The sequence below is a fragment of the Ruditapes philippinarum genome, unplaced genomic scaffold (assembly GCF_026571515.1).
Source record: "Ruditapes philippinarum isolate M1 unplaced genomic scaffold, ASM2657151v2 ctg4163_1_1_1_1, whole genome shotgun sequence".
Classification (NCBI taxonomy): domain Eukaryota; kingdom Metazoa; phylum Mollusca; class Bivalvia; order Venerida; family Veneridae; genus Ruditapes; species Ruditapes philippinarum.
The window spans coordinates 101,512-122,664 of NW_026857281.1; the positions used below are offsets into that span (position 1 = coordinate 101,512).

Genomic DNA, 21,153 nt, shown 5'->3' on the forward strand with positions numbered 1-21,153 from the left:
AATTGCAATAAAAACAAACCGAAAGTACACTAGGTTGTCAAAAATGAATATGGTGTTTGTTTACAGGGTGTGTGTGTTTCTACTATTAAGATTAAACGAAAATAATGCAGGTTAAACAATAATGTAATTCGTATGTCATGGTTAGCTATTGATGTGTTCATTTAAGTACTAAGATATTAAGATTCAATAAAATCTATTTTAGTAATTTTAAGACATTTTACGGAAATTATTCTCATGAAAGGAAAACGACCAAAAAACGTTGAAACCAATTTCTTCTTTCTTACTCAACCACGATAACTTCAGAGCTATCCTAACGGTCAATGGATACCAGAAATGAAGAACTGTTTACGGAGACGGTCCACTGAACGTAACTGAATGTTCGGCAAATTTATACAATAGTACATCCATCCCCAATCGCAACTACTCGGCCCTTTCCGTCAGTCTTCGGATAATATTATAGATAGTAGCCGAGGCAGTTCCGAATGCATCCATCCCGTCCAAAGCAAAATTCTGGACACAGAATATCCGGTACCGGAATTTGACGGCTATAACCTTAAATCCACATTTTATGGAAAAAAAACCTGATATATTTTCAATTGGTTAGTTTCATTTAGAGTGAAATAATGTTTGTTTCTAAACGATTGACTCAGAAACTAAGATATTCGCATATGAACATTGACCTACAAATAATAGAGTGACAATCAGTTTATAAATATCAGAAAACGGTTTTAAATAAAAGCTACAAATGTCGTCTACCTACAGTGCAAGAAGGCTATGAATTTACTTATTTGAGATTTAGCTAAAATGCATGAACAGTGTTTCCTCATTTGTAGTATGCGGATATTTTGTAATCTTACAGTTAAAGATCCTATAACACATTTTTTATGGTTTTATTTAATATATATATGATGCTCAAATTAAGATTTGTCAATATTTACTGTAAGTTCCAATAAGCATTATTTATAAAGATATTACCGAATTTAACAGTTCATGTAAATAAAGGGAGGTATTAGAAATTTATTTACTATAAATTCTAAGTCAAATTTTGCAATGAAAATGAATACATATAATTTATTGATTACATATAATGTGCACAAATATTTGCAGTACATATTTTACACATTCTTCGATGTTTGAAAATTGTTTTATTTGCATCATTTAATACATATATAATTTCTTCACACAGTAACAATATCAATCACTAAACATACAGGATCTTTAATAATGAGAGGGACACAGCACAGGGTGAATGCAATCGACAGTGCAAATGCATACGTAATTATAAATAGAATTATTGATAGACTTGAGTTTTTTTGGGAAACTGACGAGGAAGTAAATTTACATGAAAATCAAAGTTGAAAAGCTGCTTTTTTCATAATTTTAATTATACATAGTGTAGTTCAAATCAAATGAATCATCCAAATCAAATGAATCGTTTTTTAAAGGCCTTGGACGAAAATGTTTTGCGTGTGCGCGTGCGTGCGTTCGTGCGTATGTGTGGGGGGTTTTATGTGTAGGAATTATTTGAAAAGGGCCATTTCAAAATTCAAAAGAACTTCTTTCTACACGACAAGGATCGGTACTATCTGGTTGAGACCTTACTAGTAGCCCGTACTACAAACTAATGATATAAATATTATTAACATTCAGATTCATGCTAAGTTTCATAAAATTTTGGAAAATGTTTTTATAAGTAAAACATTGTAAAAAACAAAAGAATGTAATGTACACGTTGCAAAAAGCACTTACAATCCTCGTAATTTCTGGAAAAAAAATCCTTCTGCATTAGTGACGCATTAAAAGTTGGTGATAAATGCTGCAAATTCAGCATATATACAATGTAATTAATTACTTAGACATAATTCATAGTATTTTCCTTTAAATCTTAGTGCATTTTTCTCAAGAAATATTTTGGCTGCTCTGTAGGTATGCAGCTTTTGACATATAAAAAGATTCGTCCCGTATGAATGGCCATCATCCTATATCATCTCAATCCATTTCAACGCCTATTCATCAAAACAATTGAATACTTATATTTTATTTACATATACATGTAACTTGCATGTCGGGCACCAGATTTTACAAATCACCTCGCACATGTGCACTTTGATAAGTATATTTCTATGATTTTCGCCATAAATTGTTTATCTTTATTTTTGTGGAAATCTTTTTATGGTATTTCACATTCTATATATATTATTGTATATGTGACTGATGCCTCTAAGAGGCCCTAGCATTTTCAATAAACTATTATCAAGGCGTTTGTCTACGTCCTTCACAGATACATGTAATTGTTGTTAATCATTATGTTTCATTATCACCGCGGATTTATATTACAATTAAAGTCCGTGGTGGCGTAAACCAATGGAAGTATATTCGATTTGCGCATGCGTGCCTTCAAATCCGGGTGAGTAAATGTTTGGAGGCCCGTCCAGAAGAAATTAGTTGTTATGAATTATAGAATGACATTAAGTATTACATGTCGCAATGAATGAAAAGGATGAATAAAAATGAGAGAAAAATATGGGAAAATAAATAGGACAAATATATTTAGGATATGTACATATATGATATTACAAAATGACAAACATACAGGGGATATATACATGTAACAACACAATATATAAGACATACATACAAACAATAAATTATACATGTCGGTATATTACCCTCGTGACATTCTGATATGTAATGTAATTTTATGTTATGTTTTGCTATAGTATGATATGGTTACGTACATTATGTTACGTAAACTTATCTTTATACTTATGTTACGTTATGTCCATGTCATGCTATGTTACTTTAGGTTATGTTATATGTTCTACATGTTCTATCATATCTTTCTACATATACATTTTAGCGCATTTAGAAGTTTAACAAATAAAAGCACCACCATGACTTAATAAAATATTGAATTCCTTTTTAATTTTTTACAGTATTGATTTACTCCGTTAATTTTGGTATTTCAAACGGGCTGATTTGATAAAGGACTGATATGTCCGTTAAATGCTAAATTGTAATTTTTTTATAAGAAAAATAAATAATACTTATTAAGAAATGTTTAAAACGGGGGCCCAATCGATATATAGAGGATATTTGTTTGTTTTGCATGTAAGATTGAAATATAATTTCACTGAGTGGACACCAGATGCAATATTTTCACGAGTGGCGTAGCCACGAGTGAAAATATAATAGCTGGTGTTCACGAATGAAATATATTTCAATCTTATATGTAAAACAAATAAATTTTCTTTTTATTTCATGCTTTTTAAGTGATTTTAAGAATTTTTTTACTGATTTTGCCGTGTAACGTCGCGCATTCTCCTTCGTGACGTCATCACATCATGACGTCATATTATCAATTTTGAAATATAGTTCTGTTAAATTTCTCTAATTTTGCTTAATTTCTAACATGATGTATGGTGACATCGACTTTCTTTTCCTAAAGAAGCAAAATTTACGTAGGATGGCACTTATTTCAGTATGTTATTCCATTTAGTTTAATTTTCTTTTCATCCACATTCAGATATAGTCCGGCTTCAGTGAAAATTATATTTTATAAATTTCACTAGTGGTTTATCAGAATATAATCATCTGATATATTACAATAAAACACTGGAAAGCATGAAATAAGGGACAGATATTCCATGGGCCGAAAAATCAAAAAATACCAGCGTACGTGTCAGTAGACTTTCACAAACGTCTGGCGATAACGATTTTATGTTTGGATATGTTTTGTATTTATCGTACTTTCATTATCACAGTGGAAATAGAAAATTTGTAGAAAAAGTTACACACATACCATTTGCATTTATTGCAGCTACAGATCATTTATCTTATTTCTGATATGTGGTAAGTAAAGGAGATAATTGCATTTACCAGGGACTTTTTATACAGTCCTAGAATTAACGGGTAAAGATTTTGTGACCCATTTTTAAAAATTTAAAATCAAAATGAAACCTAAACTTTTAACAACTGTTTAACTGTTTAAGTTTTAAACCTAAAATCTATTTGAATACTGCCAACCCCTTGTGCGAGTGTAACTGTACATCTATATCTGTATGTTTCTTTAACGGTGCACAGGAAAAAAGAGAATAAAATAGGATAGAAAGAAGAAGGACACGGACACAGTTTTTTGCTAGATAGAAATTAAAAAGAAATTAAGAAGCAGAAAGTAGTGTGTACACAGTTACTTTTCAACCAACTAGGCAAGACCAAACCAGCTTTCATGGCGGTGCCCAGGTCCGAGACCCTGCTGGCATAGCTCAAGCCCTTCACTTCGCGGTACTTCTTAACTGTGCATGTTAGTCCCCTTTACAAGGTTAGTTTAGACAGCTCATTCTTGAAGGATGCCAAAGAATGAGCCTCGGGAACAGATGCTGGCAGGTTGGTAATAAGTACAGTACGGCTGAAGTGATATTTGCATTTTCCACTTTGTCACCGCGGACACTTAATTGTTTCTTGACAAAAATACATGACAGTTTTTTTGTGATATATAAAAAAGGGTGGAAGTCAATTGAGTCTCTGCATTTCTTTGATGATTCGGCAACAAGTAGCCCGGGGTTCTATGATATCGAGGTACTTGACGTTTATCGGAAAATATTTAAATATAAATATCATAAATGAATGAGATTTTTCTTCCATCTTATAATTGAACCTTTTCCAGAACTGTTAGTCATAAAATTATTTCAAAAGAACCAATAAAAATGACATTTTTTAGAATATTTTCAATGCCTGCCATTTTGGGTCATTTCAGAGGAGGTTACTACAGTATCAAGGTAATCCCCAAAAAAGCAGACATGGAAGAATTGATGGTTCAAAACTTTCAAGTTAAGCTGTGAAAAACTTCCAACAGTTAACTTGCTATAAAATTAACATATAAACAGACTATATATCAGGCCCGTCGTCACGATTTTGTGATTGGTGCGGCCAATTTGGTAGATTTTAGCCAGAATCTAGGGGGGTACGGGGGCATGCTCCCCCGGAAATTTTTATGCCCCCACAATGTGGGAGCATATAGCGTTGCACTTGTCCGTCAATACGTCAGTCCGTCCGTCAGTCCGTACGTCCCGAAATCTTGTGAACGCAACTCCTCTTAAACCGGATGGCAGATTTTGCTTAAACTTACAGGGATGAACAACCTTAATGTGTAGATGGTAGTAAAGGAAGGAATTTTTGCTGCGACCAAATTTAACAGAATTATGGCCCTTTGTTCATTTTTTCACTAGATACTATGTAGAAATTTTGTGAACGCAACTCCTCTTAAACTGGATGGCAGAATTTGCTTAAACTTACAGGGATGAATAACTTTTATGTGTAGATGGTAGTAAAGGAAGGATTTTTTGCTGCGACCAAATTTAACAGAATTATGGCCCTTTGTTGATTTTTTCACTATATACTATGTAGAAATTTTGTGAACGCAACTCCTCTTAAACCGGATGGCAGATTTTGCTTAAACTTACAGGGATGAACAACCTTCAGGTGTAGATGGTAGTAAAGGAAGGAATTTTTGCTGCGACCAAATTTTACAGATTTATGGCCCTTTGTTGATTTTTTCACTACAGTGTAACTTCCGAAAACCGAACACCCATGGGACTTGTCAAAAAGTTCGGATTTCAGAGGTTTCCGGAATTCAGAGGTTTATGATAATGTGGACAAGACTAAGCCACTTAATATCACTAAATGTCAAGGAAGATGTGGCCATTACTGTAATATCATATATTATAGTCTTTTAATCAAGATAAAGATGTGAATGAAAAGAATACATTTTTATCTTACACCTGCAAATGCTTTTGAATTTCTATCAGTTTGCAGAAATGTTGTTAATTGCATAAACTTACATATCGTCTGATGCTAGTTAATTAATTATTACATCAAATGCAATAAAATCCCTAAAGACGTTTGATGCATACATTGTCCCAACTAATTGTGATTTAATCCGCTAATAAACACTTCAAATTAACTGACCGCGGTAAATTACTTTGATTAACCGCATCACTTCAAACACACCATTTCACAGTTTGTGATTTTAACGCGTGTCAAATTACACGATCACCGCTAATTAGTAAACAATCGATAGGGAGATTAAATCTTCCTGCAGTGTAAACATTCTCGATTTACAATGTATTTCACACCTTTGGATATTTCCGGTTTTCGGAGGTAAAATTGCATTGATTTGACTCTAATTTTACGAAAATATCGTCCGGAATTCAGAATTTAGAAGTTCCGGAATTCAGAAGTATTATATTAATAGAAAATAGAAGGGAAAAATCGGGACCGAAAAAATTGTTCGGTTTTTAGAAGTTTCCGGATTTCAGAAGTTCCGGAATTCGGAAGTTACACTGTATATACCAGGGCTCATCCGGAAGGGCGATTCAGGCGAAAACTTCGCCGTGTATATTCCAATTTCGCTCTTCCGATTGATCAAAGAGAAGTCAACATCGCCGATAAAATCTTAATTCCCAAATAGTAATTACTTAGCGATGTAAAGAGCAGAGATTGTATCCGCCCATATGACGACCGCTAATTATCATTATCCAATCAGAGCGTCGCTTTATACTACCCTTCTACCTGTAAGCGAAGCGATAGACCGCCTACTCTAAACAGTAAATAATGAGAGCATCGGCCCGAAACGGTATAATTGTGTGTTTATACGGGATTTGGCGATAATTATACATTGTTTTTTCCCCGATTATCTAAACACGTGCAATCTTCCCTAATTGATATACACGATGCACTTCGATGGTGGGTTTTTAACCCGAGTAAAGGCGATGTCCAATGATATTTTCACGGCTATCACAAAACTGTTAGTCAATTAAAAATAATCAATTTCGACCGGATTAAAAGCTTAATCATAGTTTTGAATGATTTCAGTCTGTTAACATCAATTTTTTACTGTAAAATTGTTATGTCGCTCACGTCATGGCTACAGGGCGAAATGCCCAAACATAGCAGTAAAAGAAAGTTACTGATTCTGATACACCTATGCGAAAATTTAAGAAAACCATTTCGCAAAAATCTTGCGATTGGTATGTTGTAGACAGTGGGGGTGTTTGGCATTGTTTACAAATTTGACACAGTTTACGCACGTGGGCAAGACATCCCGGCTAAACTACATATTGGTCGTATATCATGTAAGGTATATAACAACAAAATTTGTCAAGAAGAAGAGTTCTTACTGTTTCAATATACATATTTGTTTTAATGTCGTAAATATGACGCTCAGGTTAAGATTTATCAATATTGTAAATTCTAAAAAGCATTATTTATAAAGATATTACCGAATTTAACATTTCATGAAAATAAAGGGAGGTAATTAGAAATTAATTTTCTACAATTTCTCAGTCAAAATTTTCAATAAGAAATGAATATATGTAATTTTAGTGATCAAATATAATGTGCACAAATGTTTGCAATACATATTTTACATATTCTTTGATGTTTGAAAATTGTTTTATAAGCATAATTATATGCATATAAATGTGACATTACAATACATAGATCAGGAGATTAGGGGCCTCCGTGGCCGAGTGGTTAAGGTCGTTGACTTGAGATCACAGGTCCCTCACCGCTGTAGGTTCGATCCTCACTCGGGTCGAAATCTTTCATGTGAGGAAGCCATCCAGCTGGCTTACGGAAGGTCGGTGGTTCTACCCAGGTGCCCGCTCGTGCCTGAAATAATGCCCGAAGGGGCACCTGGGGTCTTCCTCCACCAATAAAGCTGGAAAAAATCTCGGCGGGACGCTCTAAGATGGCCCGACTTGAGTGTACGGTCGCCCATATGGGCTTTCCGGCGGCGACCTTAAATAAACGCAAAAAAAAAAAAAAAATCAGGATTTTCAAAGAAATTTCTGTTACCAGAACAGAATAGAACAGATTTTATTAATCAATATCCAAGGTGACTTCATCTTCTAATAAAAGTGAGGAAAGAAAAAATATGAAATTGATTATATCATCATATCTTTTCTTACAAATGTACATGAAAATATATATAAACACATATTTAGAGAAAGCTTATAAATAGCTGATCAATAGATATCAAAAATAATTTTTTATATTCATATTTGCAGCTCAAAAACATTTAGATGCCATTGCCAGATCTACTACTAATTAATCTACTTTTAATTAATACTACTATTAATTAATCTACTATTTATTAATAAACTGGAGAAATATTATAAGTGATGTTAATTGTGTTTATATTATAAGGATGTATAGCCATGCATGTTAATGCATATACATTGGGTTGTTTCCCTTCTCCCTAATTTTCGCGAGGAAGTCACTTCTCCCTAAAATTTCCCCCCAGGATGAGCCCTGTATACTATGTAGAAATTTTGTGAATGCAACTCCTCTTAAACAGAATAGCAGATTTTGCTTAAACTTCCAGGAATGAACAACCTTAATGTGTAGATGGTAATAAAGAAAGGAATTTTTGCTGCAACAAAATTTAACAGATTTATGGCCCTTTTTTGATTTTTTCATTATATACTATGTTGAAATTTTGTGAATGCAACTCCTCTTAAACCGGATGGCAGATTTTGCTTAAACTTCCAGGGATTAACAACCTTAATGTGTAGATGGTAGTAAAGGAAGGAATTTTTGCTGCGACCAAATTTAACAGAATTATGGCCCTTTGTTGATTTTTAGTTTTCAACTTGTGGCACATGTAGTCCAAAAAGTATTTGACCTAGAGTCATAAGATTGACAGAACAGTGGCGTGTGGGGGCATCCGTGTCCTATGGACACATTTCTAGTTTTATTCTAGGATGCTCTCAGGGGTGTTTTCCCGTATATTTGGCACATTTTACAGCCTGTCGATAGAACATGTTATAGTAAAATGTCAACGATTTTTTTACAGATTTAAGTGCGTCGTAAGTTTTAAGGGTGAAATTTAAGGTTTGCATAACGGACAGGCAGGTGAACATAAAAGATGAATACATGTAATTAATTAGTATATGGCGAATGAAAAATAAACATTCTAACACTATCGGAATTTTTTCTATACATGTATAAACAAAGCACGTCCAAAGCGTGCATTATTCTACAACAATGCACTCACCGTTCTTATTATCTCCCTGTGTATTTTCACATTTATTCTTTTGAGCTCCGAGAATGTCCTTTCGACTTCGAACAAATTGTTAAAGCTGTACTGTACATAGGCAGGAATACACTAATTGACTGTTTCCGTACTAGCAGATGACAGTCCTTTCTCATCTATAATTTTGCAAGTAAAGATTAACGACTGCACATCTCAGTGTAATATGAAATTAGGCAAAGCTTATTAGCAGGGAAGTTGGTGAAAATAATCATTCATATGAAAGTAGACAAAGCCTACATGTATGTTAAAATATGTGTTCATTTTTTTTTTCATTTTCTGTTTATTTAAAGTGCCATTCAGTATTTTATGCACTGCTTCCATTTATTTTAGTTTCCTGTCCTATTATGGTCCCCATTTGGCCCACAATATTCAAACAGTTGAAACTTCATAGGATGATTGTCCATATTGGGTAGAAGACCCCCATTGATTTTGGGGTCACAAGGTCAAAGGTCAAGGTCACAATTACCTCAAAACTGAAAACAGTTTCCGGAGCATAACTTAAGTTCAATTTGGCTCACAGTGTTCAAACTTCATAGGATGATTGTCCATATTGGGTAGAAGACCCCTATTGATTTTGGGGTCACAAGGTCAAAGTCACAATTACCTTTAAACAGTTTGTGGAACATAAGTTAAGTTCCATTTGGCCAACAATATTCAAACTTCATAGGAGGATTGCTATTTGAAGGAGGTAATACTTTATTTAATTCTCATGTTTTACAAATGCTTCATCCTTACTAAAAAAAACACTTTAGGGCATATAATGCTCTGCCTAGCATTGCTCTTGTTTTCACTTTAAATATTCACATGTAGTCTAACTGTCTATAGCCAGACAGGCCAAAGCCTGGAGCCGCTTTGCGTCCCCAGGTTTTGACTTACCCATATAAAAAGCCTGACATGTAGATTTAATTAAATAGATTGAAATACTTTTGGTGCCTAAAGAGATGTTGAATTATATACTGAGATGAAGCTAAGATCACAAGCTTTTCGTTGGTGTAACAAAAAAAATTGGACAATAAATCGCAATTAGCTAGCGGTTTAAAAAAGGCAAAGTTTGTATTGATTTAGCATAAGAGATATCAATTTTACTCAAAGATCAGGGAAACAACTCCTGTTTTTACACTCTATATATACCTCAGTTATTTACTAAGTAGAAACCAGGGCTCTAGCAACTGGGCAATTTTGGCGACTTAGTCACCTAAAGTTTCTGAACTTTGCTGAGTATGAACATCAAAGCGAAATCGACTTTGTCACACTTTTTTACTTACAGCATGTATAGATACTTATGAATCACACAGCTCTTGTCAATAAATTTAATCCTTGCCTCCAGGAGTAACTTAAACTGAATTGGTGACAACACAGTTACTGCCGATAATCTTTCTACCTGTAATATCTCGTAATCACCTGAACATATTTATTGTACTAAATAGATGTATATGCCAAAACATGCCTGAACCCAGTGCAAAATATTTTCATTAGGGTGCATGCCTTCAAACCATCACATGAATTAAGACCAAGCTGCACCCTTGAATGCAAAAATGTGACATCCTTGCCAAGTCTCAATATTTTGACTGCAAGTCTGACTGATTTTACAATCTGATATTACATATGGCTACCATCATATACATAATAAAAAGCCCTGGTGCACAATTTGTTGGGCTAATCCTTGCTAAACAGATCCATCTTTCAATTTTGACCTAACCATTCATCATTTTCAAAGCAAATTTCAAAATATTTGAACTGGCGAATACTGTAGACCATAATCAGAAGGCAGGGTTTTGCCAGCTGATCTGGGTCTGCAATACATAGATTCAGTCACCATCAGAAATCCAGTGGTTAAATACACTATATATAAAATAAATTTCTTTCGACACACTTACCATTTATTTTTACTCCACTTTATTTATTGACTGATCTCTAATAAATGGTACACATACCTTTCTTTCATATAGTTGGAGGTCAAGGTCACTGAAGCTAAAAATAGAATTTCTTACTTTTCTTTAAAACAAATACTGTTAAAAATTTATATTTTTAGCTTTAATTATCTCTGTACATGAATCAGACCACAGGGTTTTGTCAGCCGATCATAATCTACATTGCATTTATTAGTTGGAGGTCAAGGTCATTAAAGCTAAAATTAGAATTTCATAATACTTTTTCTTAAAACAAATACTTCTGTAAATTTATATAGCTTTAATTGTCTCTATACACAAATTTGTTACAAAAAAAATATTGTTAATTTCTGTTTGGTTATAATGGATTGGTTTTATTTGTTTTAGAAAGATAATATTCAGTTTTTGTCATTGTTTTTTTTTGGCAGCAGAAAGTATGAACTTTAATATTTTTTCTGACCTGTAATTGAAATCCATCCAATATGAATTATACAAAGGATATTGATGCAATGAAATGCTATCTAATTGGCTAAGGATTTCAATGTTTCTGTAAATATATATCACTGAAATATCATATGTTTGTCATTGAGTTGTAAGTTTCATCAGTGAACTTACCATAACTCTATTAAAGGCACATTATGGCATGCATTGGTATTTTTTATGTAGAAAAGAAAACATGTGTTTTAATAATGTTGTAATTAAGGAGTTATAACAATTTTAGATGCTTATCACCTAAAGAAAGCAACATCAAATTTGAATTTTTGAAAATTTTGACTTCCATACAAAATACTACTGGTAAATCACTTTAACTTCATTGCTTAATCACAAAGGAAGCAAAAGATGGCTCAGAAATTGTTACAGGGCATCAAAAATAGAATGAAAATATTTCCATTTTTCAGGCTTGATGGGCCTTTTATTAAGAATAAAATTTGCAGAACTCAGTAGAATATCCAGTAATAAAAGTAATGTGTATTTTCATATATATTTCAGGTCGGCATGGAAATACTTACAGAAGATGATTAGTTAAGAGAAGTCTAAACAGGTGCTGTGACAGTTTTGCATAATGATAATTATGGGTAATGCACTGTAAGCCTGACATGCTTTGTAAATATAATCCTGTAAATGTGCTTCATATAAAATAGGACCTCTGAATTACCAAACTTAAGGAAGATTGTTGGGCAAAAGTACTTACGAGACGACCTTTAATCAAGCTTGAATGCAGGTCGATTTGTAACATGAATATTTTGTGATTAGATGAAATTTTAAGGTTAAGTTTGGAGGCATATGTGGACTTTTAACTGTCATTTATGTTAAAAGTAAAAGAAAATGAAACATTACGAATGGTCAAGTTTAGCATTGTTACGTGGGATCATGTTTGGATCAGCTTGACATAGAGATAGTAAAGTGTGGAATGACGTTGCTACAGAGGCAGAATGAGCCACACCGAAAGTTTTATAGAATCTATAACGAGTATTTATGGTGGATTTACTGAAATGTTGACATCCATTAAGGCAGTGTTAACAACTGTTTTAGAGGTGAACCATAATGCCATGTCTGTCGTGCTACGATTTTGCGCGAACTTTGCGAGTGCGGTATGGGCCGTGTTGCATTTTATTTGCGTAATTGTGTACACGTTACTGGTGTGTGTCGTTGACTTTTTACAGGAATTGGTGAACTTTATCACTGCTTTCTTGTATTTGCTATGGAAAATTTTGGTTTTAGTGTACAGTTTATTAGATCTACTGTTACATGGGCTAGAATGCGTATTTCATTTCCTTTGGACAGGCGGAAAATGGACAGCCAATACAATCAAGCTTTCTGGACAGAACCTTTCAGACAACGGATTGAGCACGTGGAAATATTTTGTGGTTTCGTTAAAAGAATTGAGTAACTCTTTGTTAGGAGGATTCTTAATAATTGGAGACTTTACTAAAGTGTTTTGTTTATTTGTATATGATTCTCTGTGTTTAATTTACGAATATGTTTATGAGTTTATTTTGTACACTGATTTTTATGTGCGCTACTTCTGTAGGCGCTGTTTTGAGGCAAGTTATGATTTAATTACGGAGTACATTCTTAATATGCGTAAAGAGGCGTACCTTGGATTAATTATAACTATTCTTTTGTTCATAATCATAAAAAATATTGTACACCTTATGTGTTCTGAAGGTTTCACATTCCCCGTTACCGGTTGGTTTAGTGGGAGCATATCGGACGAATATGATTCAGACTTTGGTGAATTCGAGGGTGATCGAGGTGAATTCTCTGATGACGAGGAAGGACTGAATTACACGAGGACAACCTACAATGACGCAGATAATAACGATGAGTACAGCGTTAATTCAGATATAAGCGATGACTCTGATGATGACAATGATGATAGTTCCGACACTGATGACGAGTTGGAAGTTGATTCTGATTCTGACAACGAGAGTAACGCGGCTAGCGAAAGTGAAATGAGTGAAATAAACATTGAACTACCGCAACCGGATGGTACTTTTGGCAGACGGTCGACAACGCCGTCAAGATTTTCAAAAGAAATGTCTCCAGACGACTTGAAAAAAATTGTCGATGATGAAAAAGAGAGACGTATGTGTGTAGTTTGTCAAGACAGGAGTAAGTCTGTATTAATTTTACCGTGTAGACACATGTGTTTATGTGTAGATTGTGGCAATCATATTGCGAGGTCAAGGTCAAGGGAGAGGCGAAAATGCCCGCTGTGCCGAAGTAAAATAAATACAATTATGAATGTCTACGTGTAGACATGGGCAAATGGTAATATACTTAAAGTAACTGTTTTACGTGAAATTATTGGAAATAATTATTTAAGTGTCATTGATTGTCAGCATTATGATGGCCAATGTATATATAAAAATCACTGTAGAAATATTACATGATCATAGGTGTAATTAGGTTCATATGTACTGGTCAGTCATTTGTTACAACTTACTCTTGCCTGGTTACTTTAGCTTTTGTACCAGCAGAGCCCTTGTAAAATATCTGCCCTGTATTATGGGGGAGTGGGGGGATCTGTAGCTGAAATCTTGATAATTTCCACCACAATATAGGCTAGGTACCATCATCAACATGTATTTCCTTGTCTATATAATGGAATTTATAGTGGCTAAATAAAACAGTAGGTAATGCAAAGACTGGTGAAAGATAAAAGCATTTCACCTTCAATAATCCTCTCCCCTTTGCTACAGACAACTGGTGTTATAAATGACTCAATGTACTCATGTACTTCAAATATTAATTATATATTATATAGACAGACGCACCATTTGTATAAAAAAAACAAAGCATTATACTGTGATTTATAATTTTGTATTTGAATAATGAGAAGCTCTTTACATGTACCTGTTTCATTTGCCTAGATTTGAATTTAGAGAAATCCATTCAATGTCCAAGTGATTTCAATAATATAAATAATTGAGCTACCATCGGTATTATGAGCCTGGTCAAAACTAGAGCTGTCATCGATCGTAATGATATTGATGATATATTTCTGTTGATCACATTTTAAAGAATTGATAATTTTGACTTGATTAAATGTCTAGAAAAAATGATAATTCACCCAAAACATAATGCAAAAACATATTTCATAGCAGTAATGAAAAAAATAATAGTCAGCAAAAATCATGCAATGGGCTTTTATAATCAAGACACGTGTATGAAAAGAACGTTTAACTGGAAGCTTTTGATCAGGTATGAAAAAGAAGTACAGACAAGTTAAAGTAATTAATACTTGAAGTATGTAATTATCAATACATACTTTTAATATTATGATATCAGTGGATTATCGATATTTGTCATCTGATAATTTGATATATCGTTGATTTGCTTTATACTGAATCAATGACAGCTCTAGTCAAAACTGGTGTAGCTGTACTGATGGTAAAGGGCCTTTTTTAGGCTAATCACTTTTTGGTTTTCCAGCACATTTTCGGTTACACGACTTACCGGAATCGGCCGAATTACCGGAATCGACCGGAATCGGCGGTGAATTACCGGAATCGACCTGTAACTTTGTAATAATTAAACTTTTTTAAGTTTTTTTCTTGCAATTTTATAAAATATAAACAATATCAATGATTTATGAAAAGATTTTTATAAATAAAATCGCTTTTGATTAATTTATCAAGAGATCTAATATCGGCGAGCTACTGCCAAACTGCCCGTGACCGGAATCGGCCTGTTATTTCGTTGTTTATGCAACTTTTAATGTTCCTTTTGCATGTTTTTATAAAACCTAAATATTATCATTAATCTTCCTAGAGATTGTGAAAAAATCGCTTTTAAATAATGATAATAATAAACAAATATTTACGATCAGCGAAAACGGGCAAACAGCCGGAATCGGCAAAGGATTACCGTATCGGCCTGTAATTTGCTTATCTATATACTTTAAACAAAATGTGTGCACCCTTGATTATAATTAAACAATAGCAATGATATGTAATCAGATTATTGTCAATAAAATCACTTTTTATTAATTAAACAAGATATTTAATATCGGCGAGTTACTGCCATACTGTCGGAATCGGCGAAGGGTTACCGGAATCGACGTATAATTTAGTCTTTTAGACTTTTTAACATTTTTGTTGCATTGTTAATATTCATCTTATAGAATATAAATATTATGAAAGATATTTAAAATTTTCTTTCTTTCTTTTATTTTGTAAATTTCAATTCGCCTTTGGTTAATAAAGCAAGAGATCGAAGATCGGCGAGTTACATATACTGTCATACAGCCGAAAATAGGCGAATGATTACCGGAATCGGCCTGTATTATTGTAATTTATGGACTTTGCAAGAAAAAATGCAAACAATATAATAGATATCTAAAAAGATTTCTGTAAATGAAGAATCCTTATTAAATAATAAGCTAGAGATCTAAGGTCGGCGAATTACTGCCATATCGCATAATTATATGCAGTGCCAGGGCTATCGGACAATTACCGGAATCGGTCTGTTTTTTTCCCCACCAATATTTCAACGTTTAAAAAATAACCTTGAATTATTTTATTAAATACAAACAATATAAACGATTTTTATAATGTTTATTGAAATCGGTATCAAATAAGAAGCAAAAGATTTATGAAAAATCGCTGTCATATAATAATAAAAAGATTAATATTGAAGATCGGCAAAAAAACGGGAAACCTGTCGGAATAGGCGATGGATTACCGGAATCGACCTGTAATTTGGTTTTTTGTGAACTTTTTAAATATTTCTTTTGCATGTTTTTATAAGATATAAACATTTTCAACGATATTCATTTTTGTAAGTAAATTTGCTTTTGATTAATAAAACAAGAGACCTAAGATCGGCGAATTACTGTCATTCTGCCGATATAGGGGATTGATGGGCGGGATCAGCCTGTAATATAGTTATTTTTATGTTATTTTATTGAATGAAAATAATATCATTGATATAAAAAGATTTTTTGAGAAATAAAGGTCACTTCTTATTATAAACTGGATGTCTAAGATAGACTAATTACTATCACAGTGCCTGAATTAACAGGGAAATACCGGAATTAGTCGTCCTAACTATCTTTCTACAAAACCAAAGAAATAACAACTCTGTTATGCGTTTGCGAGAGAAATGCTTATTTATTGTATGTGCACGACTAAATATGTTACATATATTTCACATTTATGTAAACCAAAACTTAGACAATGGAGGAATACACATCCTACTGAACAGTATATATCTAATACACGGATATGAAAATAATAATCTGTATTATTTTGTCTTTCAATATATAACATTTTGATTGACAGATAACATTATCTTGACCCTTTGCAAAATTAAGAGGTCACGTTAACTAGCATGTTCCGAACAAAACAAAATAGTAAACAAATCATATATACCCGTAACGTATAAAACAGTGAGATATGGATGTTAGCTATATACGCACAGATGATACTGTCACTTTATTGGAAGTAAACGAGCTGTATATCGGGAGCTGTGTATTGGGAAGTGTGATATACTACAAAACAGTGGGGTGCCAATATACGGTATGCTGATATATTTCATAGTGGGAGGGTCTGTCTGTTAGAGAATGCCTGTTGTTCAGCAAAAAACATTGATTTCATGTGAATATTTTATGAGGTTTGTATTGTTTAAATAAAGATTCAAATAAAAATTATTGCATGTAATTATAAATCGACTACTTTATGAAATCAAGAATTGAGTTATGCAAACATAAAGAAAGACTAAACTGACCTATTGTTATCCGTCATTTTAAACAATCCTCTGTTAGCAATGTTTTGAAAAAATATAATGTAAAGACGATATTGCATTATTCCATAAAAGATCAATGATAATGTTTGTAAAAACATGCAAAAATAAATGATAATAATAATATTGAGTTCACATTCATAACAAAATTAGAACCGATTCCAGTAATCCTAGACGAAGTGAAGCCGATTCCGGTAATCGCTTGTCGATTCGGTAGTATGGAAGAAATCATAGATCACCTTGTTAATTATGTAATAGCAATTGCAATAAATATTATTAAATATCATTTGAATTGTTTGTATTTAATAAAATATGGCAAGATATTTTTAAAACGCTGAAATATAACAAAATAACAGACTAATTCCTGTATTTACCTGTTAATTCAGGCACTGTGATAGTAATTAGTCTATCTTAGATATCTAGTTTATAGTAAAAAAGTGATCTTTATTTCTCAAAAAAATCTTCGTATATCAATGATATTATTTTCATTCAATAAAATAACATAAAAATAACTATATTACAGGCTGATTCCGCCCATCCTTCCCCTATATCGGCAGAATGACAGTAATTCGCCGATCTTAGGTCTCTTGTTTTATTAATCAAAAGCGAATTTATTTACAAAAATAAATATCGTTGAAAATGTTTATATCTTATATAAAACATGCAAAAGAAATATTCAAAAAGTTCACAAATAACCAAATTACAGGTCGATTCCGGTAATCCATCGCCTATTCCGACAGGTTTCCCGTTTTTGCCGATCTTCAATATTAATCTTTTTATTATTTATAACAGCAATTTTTCATAAACCTTTTGCTTCTTTTCAATAAACATTATAAAATCTTTTAAATTGTTTGTATTTAATAAAATAAGTCAAGGTTATTTTTCAAACGTTGAAATATTGGTGGGGAAAAACAGACCGATTCCGGTAATTGTCCGATAGCCCTGGCACTGCATACAATTATGCGATATGGCAGTAATTCGCCGACCTTAGATCTCTAGTTTATTATTTAATAAGGATTCTTCATTTACAGAAATCTTTTTAGATATCTGTTATATTGTTTGCATTTTTTTTCTTGCAAAGTCCATAAATTACAATAATACAGGCCGATTCCGGTAATCATTCGCCTATTTCGGCTGTATGACAGTATATGTAACTCGCCGCTTCGATCTCTTGCTTTATTAACCAAAGGCGAATTGAAATTTACAAAATAAAAGAAAGAAACTTTTAAATATCTTTCATAATATTTATATTTTATAAGATGAATATTAACAATGCAACAAAAACGTTAAAAAGTACAATAGACTAAATTATACGTCGATTCCGGTAATCCTTCGCCGATTCCGACAGTATGGCAGTAACTCGCCGATATTAAATATCTTGTTTAATTAATAAAAAGTGATTTTATTGACAATAATCTGATTACATATCATTGCTATTGTTTATTTATAATCAAGGGTGCAAACATTTTGTTTAAAGTATATAGATAAGCAAATTACAGGCCGATTTCGGTAATCCTTTGCCGATTCCGGCAGTTTGCCCGTTTTCGCTGATCATAAATATTTGTTTATTATTATCATTATTTAAAAGCGATTTTTTCACAATCTCTAGGAAGATTAATGATAATATTTAGGTTTTATAAAAACATGCAAAAGGAACATTAAAAGTTGCATAAACAACGAAATAACAGGCCGATTCCGGTCACGGGCAGTTTGGCAGTAGCTCGCCGATATTAGATCTCTTGATAAATTAATCAAAAGCTATTTTATTTATAAAAATCTTTTCATAAATCATTGATATTGTTTATCTCTTATATAATTGCAAGAAAAAACTTAAAAAGTTTAATTATTACAAAGTTACAGGTCGATTCCGGTAATTCACCGCCGATTCCGGTCGATTCCGGTAATTCGGCCGATTCCGGTAAGTCGTGTGACCCGCAAATTTTCTTACTTTGTCACTTTAATGGTTATAAATGTAATATCAGGAATAAAAAAAATCATTTATGTTCAGAATCATTGTGAAATATCTACCGAAATACATTTTATATTTTTATATTTTAACCGTAAAAAACCTATGACCACTGCATTATGTTAATTGTCAATATGTTAAATTATGCTAGTAGATTTTATATTTCTTTGATACTACATCAAGTTTGACATTAGAAAGTAAATTTTTACTTTTAACTTGAGTAAAAATATATTTTATACAAGGATAGCTCTTACTGATAAAAGTGGATTTGATTTATGCATTTAGTAAATTTACATTTTGATATTATTTAGCTCATCTTAATTTTGTAGAAAAAATCATGAAAATTGTGATTTTTTAATAATAATTAGGAAAGTCTGTCAGCCCTTGCCATGCTTAGTACAATGTACATTGTTTCCATCTTTATATCTGGACAAAACCAGTTTTTACGGAAAATTTAGAAATCAAATACAGACTGAATACTGCAAGACTTAGTGCAGACAATGAACAGACGGTGTTGGCAAGCCTGGGAATTGATGTGTCCGCTGATTTTGGTCTGCACTGGTTGTATAGGTAGAGTGCTGCAAGCAGGTTTTAGATTGATATGTACATGTATGTCTTGTTTATCACAGACTGTTCAATAAGAAATGACCAGGAATGGGATCTAATGATCCTTATCTTTAATATATATTATAATTTATAAAGCTAAAATTTATTTATTTGACTAGAATTAAAAGGTAACTTTAAAAAAAAATATCTGATTTTCAAAGAAACAGCGCTAAATTGGTACGAAATTGACAAATTAGAAAACAAATACCAAAATAATTGGATCAAAATAAGTATCAGTTTTACAATGTAGGATCAAGATCAATATTTACATCAACTGTAAAAAGTCCATTTCTTGTAAAATAACAAGAAATTTATTCTAAGATTTCATAAACATGTTATTTTCAAGTTCAATTTTATCAAGTTAATATTAAATTTTTAATCTAGGGGATAAACAAAGGAGAGTATTTGAGTTCTTAAATTTGATCCTAGTGAACACAAGGCCTGGTGATTTATTGTATGGAAATTGATCAGGACTTTATTGCTCATTCTTTTGGTGCTTATGCAGATTATGATATTATTATTATTAGAGTCATAAAAATTATTGTAATGCTCGTGATGATTATGTAAATTCTGTTACAAAATATGTAATGATATCATAAAATCAGTGACAATATAAGTTATGATATCATAAAATTTGTGACCAAATAAGTTATATCATGAAATTGGTGACAGAATAAGTTATGATATCATAAAATCATTGACAGAATAAGTTATGACATCATAAACTAGTTATGATATCATAGAGTCATTAATGATGTAACAATTTTCAAGTTTTTTTCTTTAGTTCAGGGCATTATTGTCTGTTAGACCAGTCTTTGTTTATCTTCTATTTGTGCAGGTTCGATCATGCAGTTAGGTAAAATATTCATTTTCAAACCTAAACAATTTTTCATCAAGCACATGACATTATTTACAAAAATGTACCGTATACTTGAATATGATGGATTTCGAGGGGGAAAAAAGAAATTATGAATTCTTACTGTCTGTTTAAACTTTAGGAGCTAAGTTAACTATTAATTGGGTAGTCATTTCTGCCAATTAGTTTTAATATGCTTCCTATTTTACTTTGCTTTTATACTATCATAATTACTATCCCACACTGCGACGGGTCTTGATTATTTGCATTAATTCATAGTATATTACAATGTAAAATTTTGTTCGATAATAAGAGAATTGAAGGGGAAAATGATCGTAGGGATGAAAAAATTTAGGAAACATTGTGTATTATTATTAGATAATAATATGTAGAATATTTGTCAAACAATTTAATGTAGATTTTCATTCAACATTATGTGAATGTTATATTTTCAAGAATATATTTTTTTGCGATTTTTTTGCTTGACTAT

The 21,153-nt window shown here is 32.3% G+C and overlaps 1 protein-coding gene across 1 annotated transcript; it reads left to right on the forward strand.

The window, feature by feature from the left end:
• The first annotated feature begins 12,064 nt into the window (after positions 1–12,064).
• LOC132749274 (uncharacterized) lies at positions 12,065–14,778 on the forward strand. The gene has a single exon (XM_060738998.1). It carries the CDS (start codon positions 12,420–12,422, stop codon positions 13,746–13,748), a length of 1,329 nt encoding a protein of 442 aa, XP_060594981.1. The 5' UTR covers positions 12,065–12,419; the 3' UTR covers positions 13,749–14,778.
• Positions 14,779–21,153: the final 6,375 nt, after the last annotated feature.